The sequence below is a fragment of the Epinephelus lanceolatus genome, chromosome 9, assembly GCF_041903045.1.
Source record: "Epinephelus lanceolatus isolate andai-2023 chromosome 9, ASM4190304v1, whole genome shotgun sequence".
NCBI classification, from domain to species: Eukaryota; Metazoa; Chordata; class Actinopteri; order Perciformes; family Serranidae; genus Epinephelus; species Epinephelus lanceolatus.
Window position 1 is genome coordinate 40,311,980 of NC_135742.1, and position 18,726 is coordinate 40,330,705.

Here is an 18,726-nt window from a genome sequence, read left to right on the forward strand (position 1 = left end):
TCCATCTGACTTGAAACTGGTCTGATATGTTTACATTCATCAGAAAATCTTATTCCGTTGTCTGTGCTGAGTTTACAGTCCCCCCCTTGCTGTAATTATGTCATTCTCTGTCATGAAATCAATGTTCATGGTATGATTAACGTCAAAAAGACACTAATTCTGCAATAAAACAGTTGTCTGGTCGACGTGCTCCCTGAAGTAAAAGATCCATCAGTTTGTAGCACCACTCTGACTGAGAGGGGACTATGTGTTTTTCTACTTAAAGAAGGCCAAAAGTGTGACTGATATTTGTAATGTCAGTTTCTGGAGAATCTCCCAGTTAAATTTATGCATCAACATCATCAAGATTTCAAGATGATCAGTTAAATACCTGTAAATCAGGGCTGTCAGTATTTGGAAGCAGCTGGTGAAAAATACTGGGGAAAGGCTACAGCTGTTATTTTTATAGTAATCAATTATATCATTTAGGCTAATGAACCATGTGAATCTGACCCGACTTTGGTAGAACTCAGCATCGCTGCATGTGTGTCTGAGACAGAGAGTGATTGAAAGAGGAAAGAGAAGGTGGAAGGTGGACTATTCAGCACAAGTTATTAATAACTCAAGTGAGTCAGACCTCATCAGTAGATGCATAGCAACCGCTTCACTGCAGTTACCAGCCGCAGGTAACCATTTGCAGATCGTCTCACCTGTTCCTTTTCCTTGTCAGACAGCCAGTGTACTTGCTTGACACTGGCCTTATCCCTGTCTGATACTTGCCAGCTCGTTTCAGTTTCCTCCACCAGTTTACTGGTGAGAAAACAAAAGAAAAAAACTGTAACATTCGAATACTGATTTGGACCTCAATTACTGTGGCAACAATCAAGGTTTTGAAGCTTTGAAGCGTTCGAGTAAGCTGTCGAGTAAAATATAACTAAACTGTTGACTCTAGAGTAGCGACAGGAATATTTAAATAACAGTCACTATATAAACTCAAAATCTCACTAGAAACAAATCCAAACTGTTAATAAAATGAGTCATATCCTTGACATCACATTACTGAGTGAAATAAGTAATAAAGAATAAAGAACACAGACATCAGTCAGTCCTTCATCCTGTCCTCTGTCCTTCCTCCTTTGCTGCCAATGTGATTTACTGCCTGCAGATACTGCTGGCAGAGGGAGCAGCCAGCAGCTAAAAGTTTACAAGAATTTGCCAAATTTTAGGATAAGTAGCAAACCAAGCTCAACAGTTAGAATACATACGGATGGCTCTTGGTTTTAGCTTGTTTGTAAAAGTTCGCTATTAGCCAAGGTAGCATGCTGTGCTTGTGTAAAACATAACAGCAATGGATGAGAGACTGTGGACAGACCAGAATTAAATATGGTTTTCTACATGTTTGTGCTTGTTGAACATGTACATTTTATTCACTTTTCACCAGATAAGGTGTTATTGCACTTACAGTAACAAGTGGGTTGTTGTGAACTTGAGTAATCTTCCAGTTATCTTTACTTTGTCCTCACTGTGACCTCTCTGCTCTGCTGTTCTCTGACTTCACTGATATACAAATGTGTGTATGCACATTTGTGTGTGTATGTGGAGCTCAGCCCCAACACACAGTGAGCAGGGGAGAGGCTGCAATTTAATAGAAAATTACACCAAAACTTCAAAAGTACCAATAAAAGAACTGATAATTTCAGAACTTATTAATATTATGGTCTTCAATAATTTAACCCCGGGGCCTGTTTATTACCAGGTTTGAGTACCCATCCCTAGCACATATTGAAATCTATCTTTGCAAATGTCTTTCTCTTTGCCACAGTGTTGTATTATACTGCTCTGATGACTCAAAGTGTGTGTAGGCACAGTGTAAAACATGCATGAGCAAATCTTTGTGGCATGTTCTCTTTTAGAAACACCAGTTTCTGTGTGGATGTATTATTTGTATGTTACAGAGACTGTTCGTCTCATAGAGACCATACTTATTATTAAAGGCGAAATCCAGTTTAAAACAATGTGGGTCTTATTTGTGTACCATAGTACTTTGTTTCAGTTATACTGGCAATTTAATCACCACAGTAATTTCTTAGATATGGAAATGGAGTGACATCACTACAAAGTCCAGTGGCTACAGAAACACAAGCAGTCAGATGATCTGACATCAACAACAACCAACAGTTTCCAAACCACTTAATATGGACATAAAGGTGAAAGTGTGCGTGCCCAAAATGTGGTGAATAATCCTCATTCTCAGGAAATCTGTGTGGCCTGTAAATAGGCTGCAGCACGTCAGAGTTGAAGCAGGAGGTTGGTCTGTAAACTGGGATGGATGTGTACAACAGATAACAATTTTATTGTTTACCATTTTCTCTTCCAAATGAGTTTGACTAACGTGTTGGTTTGTTTTCAGTCTGTCTAATTGTCTGGTTGCTTGTGTTCATGCGTCTTAAGCAGTATCCTCATTTAGGATCCTTGTGGCTTGAGGGTAGAAGAAGCTCTTCCTGAGCTCAATGTTGGCCTGGTATATCCGGTACCTTCTTCCTGACCACAACAGGGAGATAAGGCACTTATCTGGATGATTGGAATTCTTAATGATCATCTTGGCCTTATTCTTGCAGAGCGTGGTGTAAATATCATTTAGGCAGGGTGGAGCACTGCCTATTGTATGTTCACACTTTGCAGGGAGTTGAAAATGGCTACACAGTCGTGTGAATAGGGAGTAAAACAGGGGGCACAAAATACAGCCCTGGGGTGCTCTGGTGTTTAGGCCCAGACACACCAAACCAACTTCAGAGAACTGGCAGCGACGAAGGCCCCCAGCTGTACAAACTGTATAAAACTATATAAGCACAGTACTGTAGGTCAGAGTTGAAGGCGGAATTGTGTTTTTAAAATCTTTGATGAATGTTTACAACTGACAGTTATATAATTAATAATTTTAGTATTTGTCCTCATTTTCTCACCCAAATAAGTTTGAGGAAAATGAAGGTTTGTTTACATCCTGTCTGACTGCTCAGGTTTTTTCCCTCCCTTTCACTCCCTTTTAGAGTACGAGTAACATTTTATTATTACTATAATGATGGCTAGAACTACGAAAATATCACAAGATGTACTAAACCAAAAATTGTTCTTGAAAGTACTACTGGCCTACATCTCGAGTCATCTTTATGTTTTCGTGCTGGAGATAACAGTGGCCAGGAAGCATTACGTTTTTGGGTTGTCCGTCCATCTGTCCGTCGTTTGTTTGTCCGTTCATCCCATTCTCATGGACTTGATATCTCAAGAACACTTCCTCAGATTTGGCACAAACATCTGCTTGGACTCAGTGATGAACTGATTAGATTTTGGTGGTCAAATTTTAAGGTCAGTGTGACCTCACATCTGTCTCATGACATGATATTTGAGGAAGACCTTAAGGAAATTTCCTCAAATCTAGCACAAATGTCAACTTTGACACAAGGATAAACTGATTAGAATTTGGTGATCAAAGGTCAAGGTCACTGTGACCTCACAAAACATGTTTTTGGCCATAACTCAAGAATTCATATGTTAATTATGACAACGTTTTACACAAATATCTAATAGGACAAAAATGATGAAGTGATGACATTTTATATCCAAAAGGTCAAAGGTCAGCTTCATTGTGACATCATACTGTTCTGCAAGAACACTTTTCTGTCCATTATACAACATTATACCTTGGGAACAGAAGGGGAGACATTTGGTCAGATACAAAATTGGTGACTAATCTTTCCACCTTGAAACTGTGCTAAATATAAAGGTCTTCTGTGCTGTCAGTATGAAGATGTGTGTGAAGCATCTATGTTTTACAATACGGAACTTCTTTGCAGCAACATTTAAAGCGTTGTCAAGTTCTGACTATGGACAGCCAGGGATGTAAACTGTAACTGCAACTTGGTTGGCGTAGTTCACCTAATGAGGGTGTTGCGTCAGACTTTTTAGCAGTTATTTAATTACACATTCAGTTAACTGAGAGTAACATTAACATTGATTTGTAGTGGTGTATGTGTCCACCAGATGAATTTAGGTCCAATATACTCTGCTTATACTAATATACTTTGCTCTTTTTAATTGCAAACAGGTGCCTGCTGCTGAAAAAAAACACATATTTTGTATGGGTTCATCATTATGAGTAATCTGTTTCACATTACATGCAGTCATACGTTGTAGGATTCATTGTTGATGTAAGAATATTAAAAAAAGAACAAAGCTGAAGTGGCAGATGAGGTCCGGGGCAGCAGTGATTGTGAGGTGGTGCTGCAGGAAATTTGACCTCGAACATGTAAATTTGTGAGTGGAGGGAAACTGCAGGAAGAGGCACTCTCACAGAGCACTCTGCTGTTTTATTATTCAAATCAGACGTTTGCTTTTGTTCGTCCAAGACATGAAAATCAATACAATTTTAACAAGAGAAGGTCTTAGTAACTTTTTTCTGCTGAGCATGTGTTCAGTTGTGTGAGGCTTTAGAGTCTTCATTTACAGACATGTGTCTGTGTGTGTACATGTCTGCAACTTTTATTCCTGGAGGGCATATGTGTGTAGTCATGTGCAAGAGTCCTATCATTTGAGTGTATTTGATAATGTAAGATGGGAGTTTTTGTCTTGTGTGTGTGTGTGTGTGTGTGTGTGTGTGTGTGTCAGTGGTCTGTTGTCTCTGTCTAAAAGGCCTTTTTGTCTGTCATGACCTTCACAGACAAAAACACAGACAAGCTGTGTTTGAGTGTGTGTGGATGACCAAGACAAATACACAAAGACATCATGGTTCCCAGGCTCTGTATAGACAATGCAACAAGATACCACGATGCTGGCATATCCACACACACACACACACACACACACACACACACACACAGAAATATTTTCATAATGATTCCTGACAGAAGATTTAGTGCCATCATGTTCATATGGCCTCACCATCCCTCAGCATGTTGAATTCAGTGAATCCAAGCCACGTTTGTCGTTTTTCCTACCCGCTTTAAATAAAACCATGCCTACTTTCGCATGATGGCAGCGCCAGTGAAAGCACCCTGCTGTCCCTCCGCCTCACTCCCCACCACCCAGATACTACAAAGACAGGAAGTTTGCTAATCCTGCGGGGAGCTGTCCAGGATCAGACCCCCAGCCCTGGGTTTTGCTCTGGCTGAATTCAAGTTGCTACAACCACTGAAGGTCCATCTCTGCAGCTACGATAGCTTTGAAAATAACTATATGTGTACTTAAAGGTAAACATTGCCTGTTTTCAACCAGCATCTGTATTGTGTGCAGATGAACGGTGTTTGGCTTCCCTCCATGCTACCATTTGGCCAGTGATTGTTAGTAAAAACAGATAAACACAGGGAGACAAGTCACAAAGATACATGGAGGAGGTAGCGGGGGCATTGAAATAGAGGGATGAGAGGGGGTAGAGTACCTTGGTGTTTTTTTTAATGTAAGGATGATGTTCAAAGCCATTTATGAATTCAAACTGTGTGGTTTCAGTGTGCACCCAACTATAGACATCTCCTTGAGCCAGCACATGACTTGCGGGGGGTGGGTGTGATTTCATGAAACTCATGGTTAGATTTCCTTCAGTGTTCATTGTTCAGGAGATTTTTACTGTAAGCTGAATTTTTTCAGGGGTGTCCTCCTCTCCAAAACAAACCCTGTGATTTAAACCAGTACAAACACTTAACGAAGCACTTTGATGTTACAAATCAGAGTTTCTACTATGCTGTTTGGCATGTCAGAGACAACCACTAACATAGCACTGGCTATGCCCACCTTCTTTTTCTGATAAATCCAGACATTCTGATCCAGATGTTCTGCTCATACACAGTCAGACCCAGTGATTTAAACCAGTAAAAACACTGAATAAAGCAGTTTCACCTTTAAAGAATTGGGGTTTTTCCAACACTCTTGCCACAGAGGGGCTACTTACTTCAGCGGCTGATGCAAGAATGCGTATTGCCCTCTGTAGAGCCAGTGTATGGTTTGTCCGTTCTGGGCTCCTGTAGAAACATGGCGATGCAACATAGTGTTCTCCGTAAATGAGGACCCACTCTCTCTGTAAATGTGAACAGCCACAAAGAGACACAAAGAGTCTCTCAAACTCAGACCAAACTCAGACCAAACTCAGATCAAATGCTAAAACTATTCTGATTCTTATTGTAATGATGTGGGCAGCTAATGCTACATCAGACAGACTCATCACTCTGTTGGTGTCTTTTAACTGCAAAAGAGACTCAGTGCCTTTGCTATCTTTAAATATCTAAATAATCTCTCCTCTCCTCTCCTCCCCTCCCCTCTCCTCTCCTGCAGCCTAAATGTGATTTATGAATTGCCAGTCTTGGCAGTCTGCTGTGTGTCCAGTTGAGAGGCTAGCTAATTGAATTCTTAGCTACTGACAGTATTTTTCCTACATTGGGAATAACAAAAGACAGAAAGCAAGAAAAGGATTACAGGCTGACAGAGGAAGAACCCATTTATATGTTTGACTTCACTCGATACTGAGATATTGATCAGATATAAAATATAAGATGTTAGCTCATTTTTAGGTCCAGTAAGGAGGTCTGTATTATCTTGCTCAACTCATTGTTAGTTTGTGTGTCTTACAATGCTTTTTTATGCACACTAAAGAGGCAATGGCACACATTTGACAACATTTGCACATCCTGTTTCAAAATGGCACTATGGAAAGGTTTTGGCAGCCCTGAGCAGATGGGCTACTGCACGCTTAGCCGACTGAACATCCTTCACACTCCCTTCCTGATGTAATGAATCGATATGTGGCAGTAGGCAAACTCAATCTATTCCACAGTGTGATCCATGAACCGGGAGATGGGAACTGACAAGGAGAGTTTCATGGCAAAGAACCATGACTGATGCCAACCTTGCAGCAAGATCACTGCCCTGAAACTGGACTTGGCTTTGGCCAGGTTTAATCGGAAATGCAGCGCAAATAATATTGTCAATTTTCTCCTTTTCCTCTCTAGTGGGTGTTGGCCTTTGAGATCTTCATCCCGCTGGTCCTCTTCTTCATCCTCCTGGGACTGAGGCAGAAGAAGCCAGCGATTCCTGTCAAGGAAGGTAGGCAGACAAAGTAGGGAATTAAAAAGTTGTGGTGATGCAAAATATTGTGCCTCTGGTGGTAATTTGCAACAGGCATGGTAAATATACCTACAGAGTAGAGAAGTTGGACACAAGTGTGTTAGTTTCATGGGATTTGTTGGCATTAATAAGAATATAGAGTAAACATGTTTAATCTCGTTTGGATTTAATCACGTCTGTTAGGCCCATGGGATTTTGAAGGCAGTTGATTTCAATGATGGAAAATCTTGGAAAGTAAAGCACAGGTCAGTGATGGAATGTAACCAAGTACATTTACTCAAGTACTGTTCTTAAGTATTAATTTAAGGCACTTGATTATTTATATTTTTAATCCAGCTTTATACTTCCACTCCACTACTTCTCAGAGGCAATGATTGTATTTAAACACCACTACATTTGTCTGAAAGCGATGTCAGTGAAGGAGGTGAAAAGGCGATACAAGTACAGAGTAGAATCTGACTTCTAGCAGTCAGATGCCAGAGGCATATGGTAGGGACTAAGGAAAGTAAGGGACTACTTCGGTCAGTGCTGACTCCCTTCTGGCAGATGAACTTTACCACTTGTGCGCGCTCTGAAGTTAACAGCGCTAGTGCGATCACAGTCTAAAGCTTCCAGGAGGGTATACACCCAGAGGGCAGCAGGACCAGGATGCATTCTCAAGGCCTGCACTGACCAGTATCTAGTTATTTATGACCATCTTCAGTCTCTTACTGACCTGGCCTGTTATCCCCACATGCATCCAAGTAAGTCCCAAGTGCCCGTTTGCTCACCCAGCCTTGTCGGAATGACTACTGTCCAGTGGCGCCCACCTTAGTGGTCATGAAGGGTTTTGAGCTGCTGGTAAATGACCACATCTGCTCCTCATTACCCAGCAACCTAGAAACTTTGCCTATCGATCCAACCAATCAGCTGACGACTCCATAACCTACATCCCATGCATAACTTTTACCCAACTACGCAGAAGGAAGTGGAACTATGTGGGAATCTTGTATACGGATTACAGCTCAGCATTCAACACCATAGTCCGCACCAGGCTCATTACCAAGCTCATGCACCTCGTAGTTAACACCACTTTGTGCAAATGGGTCCTGGGCTGCCTTGCAGGCAGACAACAGGCAGTAAGGGTGGGCAGCTACACCTAAACCCTTAACCACCAATCATCCTTAACACAGAAGCATGGCAAGGCTGAGTCCTTAACCCCGTCTTCTACTCCCCATACACACATGACTGTGCGTTCACTTCTGACAAGACTATTATGAAGTTTGCTGACGACACACCTATGGTGGGCTCAACAGTCGGAATGAGAGGGCCTACTGGGAGGATGTGGAGAATCTGACACTTTGATGTCAGCACAAATGTTTCTCACTGAATATCAGCAAAGCCACTGAGTTGATTGTGGATTTGCACAAGCAGCAGGAGTGGAACTACACCCCCCTCAAGATTGACAGGACCACAATGTAGAGGATGAACCACTTCAACACCGAGGAACTGATGTGATCTGTCCACACAAACATCTTGGTCAAAAAGGCCAAGCAGCACCTTCATCTCCTCTGCCAGCAATGGAATGATGGTTGACTTTAAGTGATTAAAGATACTGTATTTGAGCCAGGGAAGCCAGACTGCTGAGGCGCACAGGGGGAGCATCATTTTTTCCCCCTTCCATTTAAACAAAAAAACAACTCGTGTTCAGTCGGCCTCGGACCCAGTGATGTACGTGATGATGTCGGGCCGGGCTGGTTTTGGGCTTCAGGTCCCTCGGGTCATTTCGGTTTCGGGTTGAATTTTTGGGCCCGTTGAGAACTCTATTCTAAGCATTATTCCATTATTGCAGTGCAATTTTTAAAGGTATTTTTATTTGCTCTGGTTAAAAAAGAAAATCTTAGTGGCAGCGGATTGATGTTGCTCTAGAAACAGACATCTTTCTGAGAAAAAACAAGTCATTGTGTCATGGCACTAGCAACAACAATCACTTGGCAATTGTTTTCAATTGTGGGGATATGTGAAATTGGCAAACTTGTTTATTTCTTTTGTAATTTTCAGCTGTGACCAAAAGTAACCCTTCAGACATGTTACCTAGACCCTAGGTCAATTTAATGTTTCCACTGCAAACAGTCCTCTTAAATGTGGGCGGGGCGTTGTTACTCATTGGTCCATCCAGCCCTCACTGTATTTCCTCATCATGGGTGACACAAATTGAAGTCTGCACCTTGTTTATTGTCCAGAGAACAAGCTTGCACACCGACATTTTTACAGCAAAGTAGAACAGGCTGGAGTGAGGGTCTCTCTCGATGGGATATGTAGAAAAATAGCGGATTTGCGCATTTGGTTCTTCTCACGTAGCCCACAAAAAATGACGCTCCGCAATGTTTTTTTGTTTGTTTTTTTCTGCAAGGGTTGGAATATACGCAGTTCATGTAATCCAGTCAAAATTCATTTTTAAATGCTTGAAGATCCACTCATTACTAAAAGTCTGTGTCATCAAATACAGACAATAAAAACTAAAGTAATGGTCAAAGTTATATTGAAATTTAAGGTGTGCTGATGGATTCAGATTCTCAACTCATGCATTGAATAACATTACAAGTAAACGTTCTACATTAAAAATTGCCAGCAGTCGGCCCAGTGAATTGAGTTTTTTCTCAGACTACAGCTGCTGCAAGAGGCAGGAAAACATCCTTTGATTTTATGGTTATAGTTTACTAATATATGTAAAACTTGCCACAGTATGAACAGTGGTTACATGAGCTTCAAAACCAGCCACAACTCAACCTTGAGACAAAGTGACTGTCTGACCAATCAACGGAGAGCAGTGTTCACAGTTCCACCTTTTAGTACCAGATCTGTATGCTACAGTAGGTACCCCAACAGAGAGGTGACCAAAAATGGGGACGGTAAAGAACGGTTCCATTGGTACCATCCACAACTTTTCACAGTGGAAATGGAAAAACCCAAACTGAACTGAACCATACCGTACTGCTTGGTTGAAAAGGGGTTAAAGTTAAACACTGTTGTCCCACCTATCTGACATTTCTGCTGTGCTTATGTTATGAAGTATGTTGCTTTGCTAGCGTCTTTGATAAACTGAATCCACCAGCATCGAAGCTATGTATTGCTGTGGAGCAACACAGTAACCAATGGAGGCGGCAGGAGGCCAGCAAAGTATAATGACTGTTTTTGTCGATGGAGTCGGGTGGATTTAAGCTAATAGCTTCCATTGGAAAGGGGTGTTCAATGGCAAGGAAAATTAGTGAAAATATTGTAAATATAGCGTACACTTAAAGCTATAGTTGGTAATGTTGAAGAGCTAGCAAGATTTGAAAGTGGCACCTCCTCTAAGCTCCACCACCCACCTCCCCCTCCCGTCAGTGCTCTGTCCAAAGCCACGCCCCCACAAACTTGAACGCGCATCCTGCAGTACACCGACAGAGACGCTAATGTTAGCATTGGGCTAATACGAGCTACAAAAGTAGCTAAGTTGGATAACGTTAAATATTCCATGAAAATAACAAATCCCCCCGAAGCAAAACAAATAATTACCTGTCTAACAGAAAGACAGCAACCTCTGCATCACTTTTCAGGCCCTTCAGCACCCTCAGTTGTCTCCACCGTTCAAAAGCTGCTGTTGACTCTGGTTTGTCCTGTCGCTTTATCCAAAGCCTTTTTCGTCGCAGCCTTTTCTGCCTCCGACTTTCTTTTCTTAGCCTGTTTAGCGGGGCGAGCTGTTACAAGTAATGCTGGAAGTGGTACTTTTGGCTGCATTTTCTCTGCCATTGTTCAGCAAACTTATTCTCTGGCTAACTCGGTATTTCTGCTGAGGAGTGTGCTGAATATTTCCGGCAACGGTGACACGTGATGAGTGCACGCAGGAAGGAGGGAGGGAGGGACGGAGGGGGCCGTGGGCAGGACCAGAGCGATATATAAGGACGAGACATGAAGGCATCTGATTAGTTATTTCCACTCACACCAAGAGGCAGGGACTGGTCAGAGTTTTTACAGGCCTGCAGCTGCCACAGAGGTGGGATTTTTTTCGTTCCTTTTTCTGAACACATTGGGTCTCATTCATGAAAAGTGAGTAAATCTGTGTGTAGATTTGCACATAAAAGCCTACGCTACTAAAAACCTACTCTGGATTCAGGAACGATGCGGGAAACTCAGATTTGATCGTAAACACGTGTGTATGATCATGAATGCCAATCCATCGTAAAGTGACAGCGCGCTCCAGGTAATCAGCAATTAGCATAAATCTAGGGATGCACCGAAATGAAAATTTGTGGCTGAAGCCGAAGCCGAATAATATTAAACGCTTGGCCGAATACCGAGTACCGAATACTGAATATTGTTGTTTAGTTTTTCATTAGTTTTTGCAGGTGAACCCCCTCCAGATTAGTGTTGTCACGGTACCAAAATTGGATCCCACTGTATGATACCAATGAAAATATCATGGTTCTGAGTAGTATCACGATACCACAGCGAAAATGAGGCGGATGTGCCTTTTGTCATTTATAAAAAGATAAATCACTTTTCTATTATAGGCTACATCAATGATATTTCAATGGAATAAATTACTTATTGACTTATTCATACTTCAAAAACAGCATCAATGAGTGATGAACATAGGGGGGATCAAAATAAAATAAATAAATAAAATAAGAATCAACCAGCCACCCTCCTCCCCTGACAAGTCCCTTCATAAGTAAAGAACAGTCCCTAAAGTGCGGTGAGGTTTGTGGGCCGTGAACGGCTCGTTTCTCCTCTGACACGTCACATACCTGTGTTCGGCTGGCTCGGCTGTTCAGGTACTTTTGGGCAGTCATGACGCCAAGAAGAGGATATTATTGGAGCCGACTTCTCCGTCACCGGTAAGCTGATGGCCACTGTATTTGACAGGAATACATTCCTGTCTGTGTCTGTGACCCCCGTTCAACCCACAATCGGTGGGATTCGCCTTTCGTTTCTGCTGCTGGTTGAAATCTGTAGGCTGCTCGCACAGCGTGCTGAATGATTTAAGCCTATTTTGCTTGCTCAAAACTATTTTTAGTCGCAAATGCGAGTGCCGTGACGGACGGATCGCCACACTGCCGACATTTTACTCCACCCGTCACGGCACACTGTTTGATTGCGTTATCAAAACACGCCGCTATTATTCGGCCTTGCTTTTAACTTATTCCACCGAATACCGAATGTGTGTTTTTTTGCAATATTCGGCCGAATATATTCGGTTACCGAATATTCGGTACATCCCTACATAAATCCCCGCCAATGAATAGCCAATGGCCACCATATAAGGAGGTGTAGGTGAATCCAGTCGACCTGTCAGTCATGGCACAAAGAAAGAAAGAGAGAGAAAGAAAAAAGAATTTTTCCGAAGCGGAGATCGAAAATAATTTTGGGTGAAGTGGACTTAAGAAAAAACATTTTATTTTCTTCAGTTAGTAGTGGTGTGACAGGGACAGGCAAAGCGAAGGCCTGGAGGGAGGTAACAGATGCTGTTAATGTTGTCTCCGTGGTACAAAGAACCATGTCAGAGGTGAAGCGTAAATGGTTTGATATGAAACTGGAGGCAAAGAAACGCATAAGCACACAAAAAAAAATACAGCGGTCACCAAACAAACAGAAGATTCATTTTTGTGGGGTTTTGAATGAAGTGGGAGCGGAAACCAGAGATGTTTTGTGCGTAATGGATAAACTCTAAATCAGTGATGGCTGTCGGAATGTAGAGCTATTTAACATTTATTTTAACAAATGATACGGATAACATATAGCCTACAGCAGTTTTGTATGCACCGTCTTCAAATTATTTGAATCTTAATAGCCTAAAGCTCTGTTTTATACAACGTAAATTAAATATTTTTCAAATCAGATTTATTCATTCAAATGATCAAAAAGCCACAAAAAAACTACAACAACAAAAAAACGTGTTGTCTCAAATAATTCTTTCAGCTGGTGCGTGCTCCTTCGTGGCTCCACCACCTGCTGCCCCTGCTGAACCCAGGCACCGAGGCCGAAGAGGCTGTGATCCGGCTGTCGTTACGGATATTGTTATTATCATCATTCAACATTTAGAAAGAACGTGTAATCTATTGAGTCAGTTTACATAGATAATTCACAATCATGAACCTAATCTGGATCTTAAACCTGCTAATTGCCAACTAATTTAACTAAATGTGTTATATTTTTAATATTTTGTCATGTTTAGATTACGTGTTTCAAAGGCATCTGTGTATTGTGTACATAACAGAGCGCAATACGAGTTAAAATTGTAATTTCCAATAGTGACAAGCAATATTTATGTGCTGTACTAAATTTACACAAGCACTACGAGTGATCAGGAGCAGGAGTAGATTTTGTTAGTAGCTACGAAAAGATCAGAGCTACTAAAATATTGATGAGTGCGGACATGCACGTAAATTTCCGTCTGTGAACAGTTTACACACAAATTCCCTCTGCTCACGTTTCATGAATGAGACCCATTATGTATTGACTACTCTCAGGATGGAAGGACCATTTCACCCAGTATAACAAAAAGTGTTTCTGAACAGGATTACCAACTATAGCTTTAAACTGATATTGATTTTTTTTAGGTGGGTCTTTTTGTAGATGGCTAAAAACTAACCAATTGAGGCAGTGTTTGCTCAGAGCCGTTTCATTTTATGTATGTGACGCAGGGTTTTTTTTACCTGAAAGTCATCGTAAACAAACACTGTGACTCAGTCTATTCTCAGCGCTGCCTTATTTGAACCAGCGTGTGTTCTGCCTTGGGTACCAAAATACCACATAGACAGGCAAAGAGAATTTCAAAGTCAGGAAAACATCAAACTGTCAAGAATCCTACTTGAGGTGGTGGTTGTACTGCCACAAAAATAGGGCCCTTGTTAAATTTGCTTTACAATTTACTAAGAAGATCAGTACCCATCTCCTCTTAATACCTCCGACAGATATGGCTACAAGAAAGTGATGAGGAAAAGAGTAAATGCTGCAGCTGTTTGAAATGCACCTTGTGAGTGGGGGAGTGTGGGAAGGGAGGGCTGATGGATGGATGGTGGACTGCATGGACATAATGGTGTTAGAATGAAATTTTCTGTCCTTCCCTCCACATTAACAACATGTTGTTTCAAGTGTAGGAAGTCAACAGTAATGCTGACTCAAGTTTACCAGATCTGCCTGCAGTCATAAAGATATTATGTAGTGCTGTGCAGTATGGTCATGCATTTTAAACAGGCAAATGCATATTTTTGCTGCTGTTACAAATATGTGATTTGCCTCTCACCATGTGCTGTAGCTTTTGTGTCCTTTGTTCACCTTTTCACATTGTGTTACACTGTCCTTAGTTGACTTTATTCACATTTTATTTTGTTCTCAGTGCACTTACTGTTGCCTGTAGCCATTGTAGCACCCAATTTATTTTGATGCTTTTTGTCTTTGTTGTTTTACTTCACCATTGTCTTGTTTCTGCTGTTCTTTCTTTGTTTCTCTCCGGCTGTGTTTCTTTTCTTTCCTGTGCGTGATGCATGTTCTCAACGTGTTGGATGCACCAGTGTGTAAGTTTATCATCACTTAATTCTATCCTCACATCTGATCCTGGCTGACATGATTCATTAATGGAGTCAATTTGATCTCTTGGTTAACTTAACCAGAATGTGATAATCCTGTTTTGTGGTTATGTGTTTCTCTGTGTGCATACACTACATGTTCACCTAACCCTGATCCATACTTTGTATTATGGAAGGCCATCTCCACAAATCTGCACGCTTCAGTCACTCAGCGGCTCATAGCTTAGTATTTTTTTTTTTTTTTTGAAGTATTTAAGGTGTCTTCCCTTAATAATAGAATTGACTTCCCCCCAAAAGACATGCTACAGTTGTGTCCAGATGCTGTCAAGACAGGTACGGGATGCTTTGTGGAGGGAGAGGTCAGGTGTTGGACCACCTAATCACATCTGCCGCAGTATGCCAGCAGTAAAGCATTGCCAATATAATCAACTGAAGGTGCTACACTGACCACGGAAGCCACGCTTGCCTGCACTGGCACTGCTCAGCTCAATGGTCTAGTTTTTGTCAGTTGGATGCTACAGACAAAAGTTACATTTCACATTAAAATAATTCAATCAAACCAATGTATCCTGTAGTTAGAACAATCTAGTTAATTAATTCAATAACCTACGCTTCCACACCCTGCATAACTAACTGAATTTTAGTCAGGACCACTTTGGCCAAAGAAAACTTTATTTCCATCTGCAGTATTACATTTGGCGGTATGGCTCTGTTCTGGGGCCTCTCTGCCCGACCTTTCCGGTCTTCTATGTAGAAAGCCTAAGGCGGAGAGAGCACATCTCTCCACCCTTCCACGTGCCTACATGGAAAAGCCTTAAGGCAGACATAGCATACCTCTCTGCCCTTCCATGCGCGAACGTGGAAAGCCTGATACAGGAAGAGCAATCCTCCCTGCCCCTATGTGCCTACATGGAAAGCCTAACATAGGGAAAACACCAGCAAAGACCCCCTGGGAACAGAACAGAGCAAGCATCAATGACAAACAGAAATGACACTGATAAGTCAGACACAACATGAAAAGGAGGAGCTGGGGTGGAGGCAGGTTACAAAGCAGCTTGCAAAGGAAGCAGCAACAGTAGGCAAGCCAGCGCAGTTTAAATAGTTAGAAATGGTTCGAAAGGAATCATGTGACCTGTCAGCTAACTCCCTTCCATCAGTCAGCTGCTCCATCAGTTAATTGGGCTGTTTGAGATAAGCTGATGTAGCTGGGATGTAAGCTGAGCTTGACATCGTATCCTGCTTGAACTAACACTATGCTCAGTTTTTACTGGCAAAACTCAGTATGAACACTGTGAAGCAGGTAGCAACCACACACTGCAGAGACAGAGTATATGTAAAAGATAAAAACCCCCTGCTCCATAGGGTTGGGAACTGTTCACATACTTGTACCTGTACCTAGAATTTGGTACTAGTACCCAGTGGTACCTTTTTCTGGTTCTTTACATACAAAAATGTAATGTTTGAACAGAGTAATGTATGTTTTTCTTTGTTTTTTTTGTTTGTTTACTTTCTACATGACTGTTCTTGTTTTTTTTTTCACATTTCCTTCCCCTAACATCTAGTTTTCAACATTCCTCAATTTTTATGAGCCACTGAATGACTGAATGGTTCGGATATCAGCTGTGAATATGTGTGAACATAGGTGAAGATGAATATGTATCTACCTCCCCGGTGTGTGTTCCTCTCAGCACTCACACATCCAGTCTTTAATTATTAATTTATTTAATGATTTCTTTACGCATTTAACTAAAGCTTCTAACAGGCCCTCACTCTTTCTGTTTCTCTGCAGTGTCCTAACTGTTGAATTATACAAGATGTGTGTGCTTGTTGTGACATAAAATGTGCAGTCAGTCCCTACCTGTGTGTCTTGGTGTGTGGTTTCTATGTGTTTGGATGATTTGCAGGCACAGAGTCAGTTGGGCACTTTGTGTATTTGACTGAGTCTGTGAAAACAACTGGCTTAATTTAATGACTTGCTGTTCATTCCATATAATTCTTGTTCCATACAGTGGCTTATGTACTTAACACTGTCTCTCTATAATTTATGTTTAACTCAATGATAGATTCTGGCTTGGTTTTGACACCCTGACTTGGTGACCTTTATTCACAGCTTGCTGGTCAGAGAGGACAAGATGTCAATGAACTGAATAAACTGACCTACTTCATGTCCAAATTTACCAGAATACACTTCCATCATTCAAATGCACAAGGAGGTTATATCATTAAATTATCGCTTAATAATTGATTACTAAAGCCTTTTATTGCTAATAAAACACCTCTGTATTACATTTCTGAAATCAAAGGTAGAAAGCCTAAACTCAGATAAAGCTAACTTAAGATGTTTGGGTCTCTAACTTTAACAGTCTCCTCCTGTGGTTTAACAGCAGGAGTGTAAGTGCAGCTTTATTTCTATTCTAGGATCAAACTCATGAGCCACTCTTTTACTTTGCTTAATTGCTGAACTTTAATAACTTAATATGTTGAAAAGGAGAAGTGATAAAGAGAGGATGTAATTAAGGGTTCAAAAATAGCTGCTGCACATTTTAACAAAATGTTAACAAAGGCTGTTATTAAGGCATAAACAAATATATTCTGCACATGATTACAGTCATGCCGAAGGAGGAGTTTAATTTCTCTTGAGAATTAATCAATCCCTCAAATTACACACTAGGTATATTTTCTCACCTGTGAGACCCCAGAAATGTGCCTACTGGCCATGTGTGAGTGTCTTTGTGTTGCTACTATCTATTTAATTGGCAAAAAGTTCAGCCCCTGAGCTGTGGTTGAACAGTGGATTGCTTCTCATTTTGGCATGGATGGTGCAACCTCATCTCAGAAAACACGAGCTCTTTTGCACCTCCTCATGAAAACTAACGATGCTGCTTTGCAGTACAAGTTTACTTTGTTTTCTGTGTTGTGATTTGAATGTGATAAAGAAAATCAACATCAATATCAACAATGAAAAACAATACATTTAATTATGAAAGGCGGAAAGCTAGGTTTCTCATTTTATTCTGAAGGTACAAATCATCAACAAGCAATCTCAAAGGAATACTTCATCCCTCAAATGACCATTTGTATATAAATTGCTCACCCTGTGCTACGTCAAATTCTTGAAGAAAACTTTGTTTTTCTTGCATGCCCCTGATGAACAAGAATCAAAAACCAGAGAATATTTTTGATGAGCTGAAGTAAAAGGGGTCTGTGTGTGACTACAGCAAAACAATATCAAAGAATCTGTGTACAAACTCTCACACAACTTGTGCAGCATAATCTAAGTCTCATTTATCCAGGTGTGTGCTCAGTACTTCTCAGACTGCCCTTTCTGAAAGTGAAAGTGAAACATATCTATGCTCTCTTCAAAGCCAGACTCCATGGAAAAAAACAGAACTTTTACCTTGCTGAACAGGGGAGCTACTGGTCTACAGTACCACTGCCTTGATCAGTTAGTTAGTTTGTGTTATTATGTGACTTTGGTGTTTTCAAATGGTTAGTCCAGGTTAGCCAAAGTCACACAAAAACACAAACAAGCTACCGATGCACGCGTTGGCAGACCAGCGGCTCCTGTGTGCAGTGTGGTAAAATTACTGTTTTTGTCTGTAAATGATAAATGAGACTTGTATTATACTGTACGAGTTGTGTGAGGGTTTGTAAACGGATGTTTCGATATAGTTTTGCTGCTGTTAAACATGGACCCCTATGACTTCATTTCATCAGCGCATTTTTGGATTCTTGGCTCATCATGGAGGCTTGCAATTAAAACGTTTTCTTTGCAAATTCGACATAACACTGGGTGAGTGACTGATATACAGTACAAATGGTCATTTTGGGGGTAAAGTCTTTCTTTAATATTTTTAATATATGTATTCAAAAAATAATATGTTTTGAATACATATATTAAAAGGCCTCCAGAGACTGGCGGTTAATTGTTGATCTCAGAAATATAGGATTTGTGACAAATCATTTTTAACTCAAGGATCACTTACTAAATTTCTGCAGGAGCTTTCAGCTTCACCTTGTGGTCTTGACAGCGGAAGGACTTTGCTCAGTTGTTATCAAGAGAGAGGAAGACGTAAATATTATTACTTCT

General features: G+C 40.9%; 1 protein-coding gene across 1 annotated transcript in view; it reads left to right on the top strand.

Moving 5' to 3' along the window:
- Positions 1-18,726, top strand: part of abca2 (ATP-binding cassette, sub-family A (ABC1), member 2) — a 123,782-nt gene that overhangs the window by 34,244 nt on the left and 70,812 nt on the right. Inside the window, exon 2 of the mRNA XM_033619700.2 lies at positions 6,972-7,065. Within this exon, the coding sequence (XP_033475591.1) occupies positions 6,972-7,065 (94 nt within the window). The remainder of the gene's footprint in view (positions 1-6,971; positions 7,066-18,726) is intronic.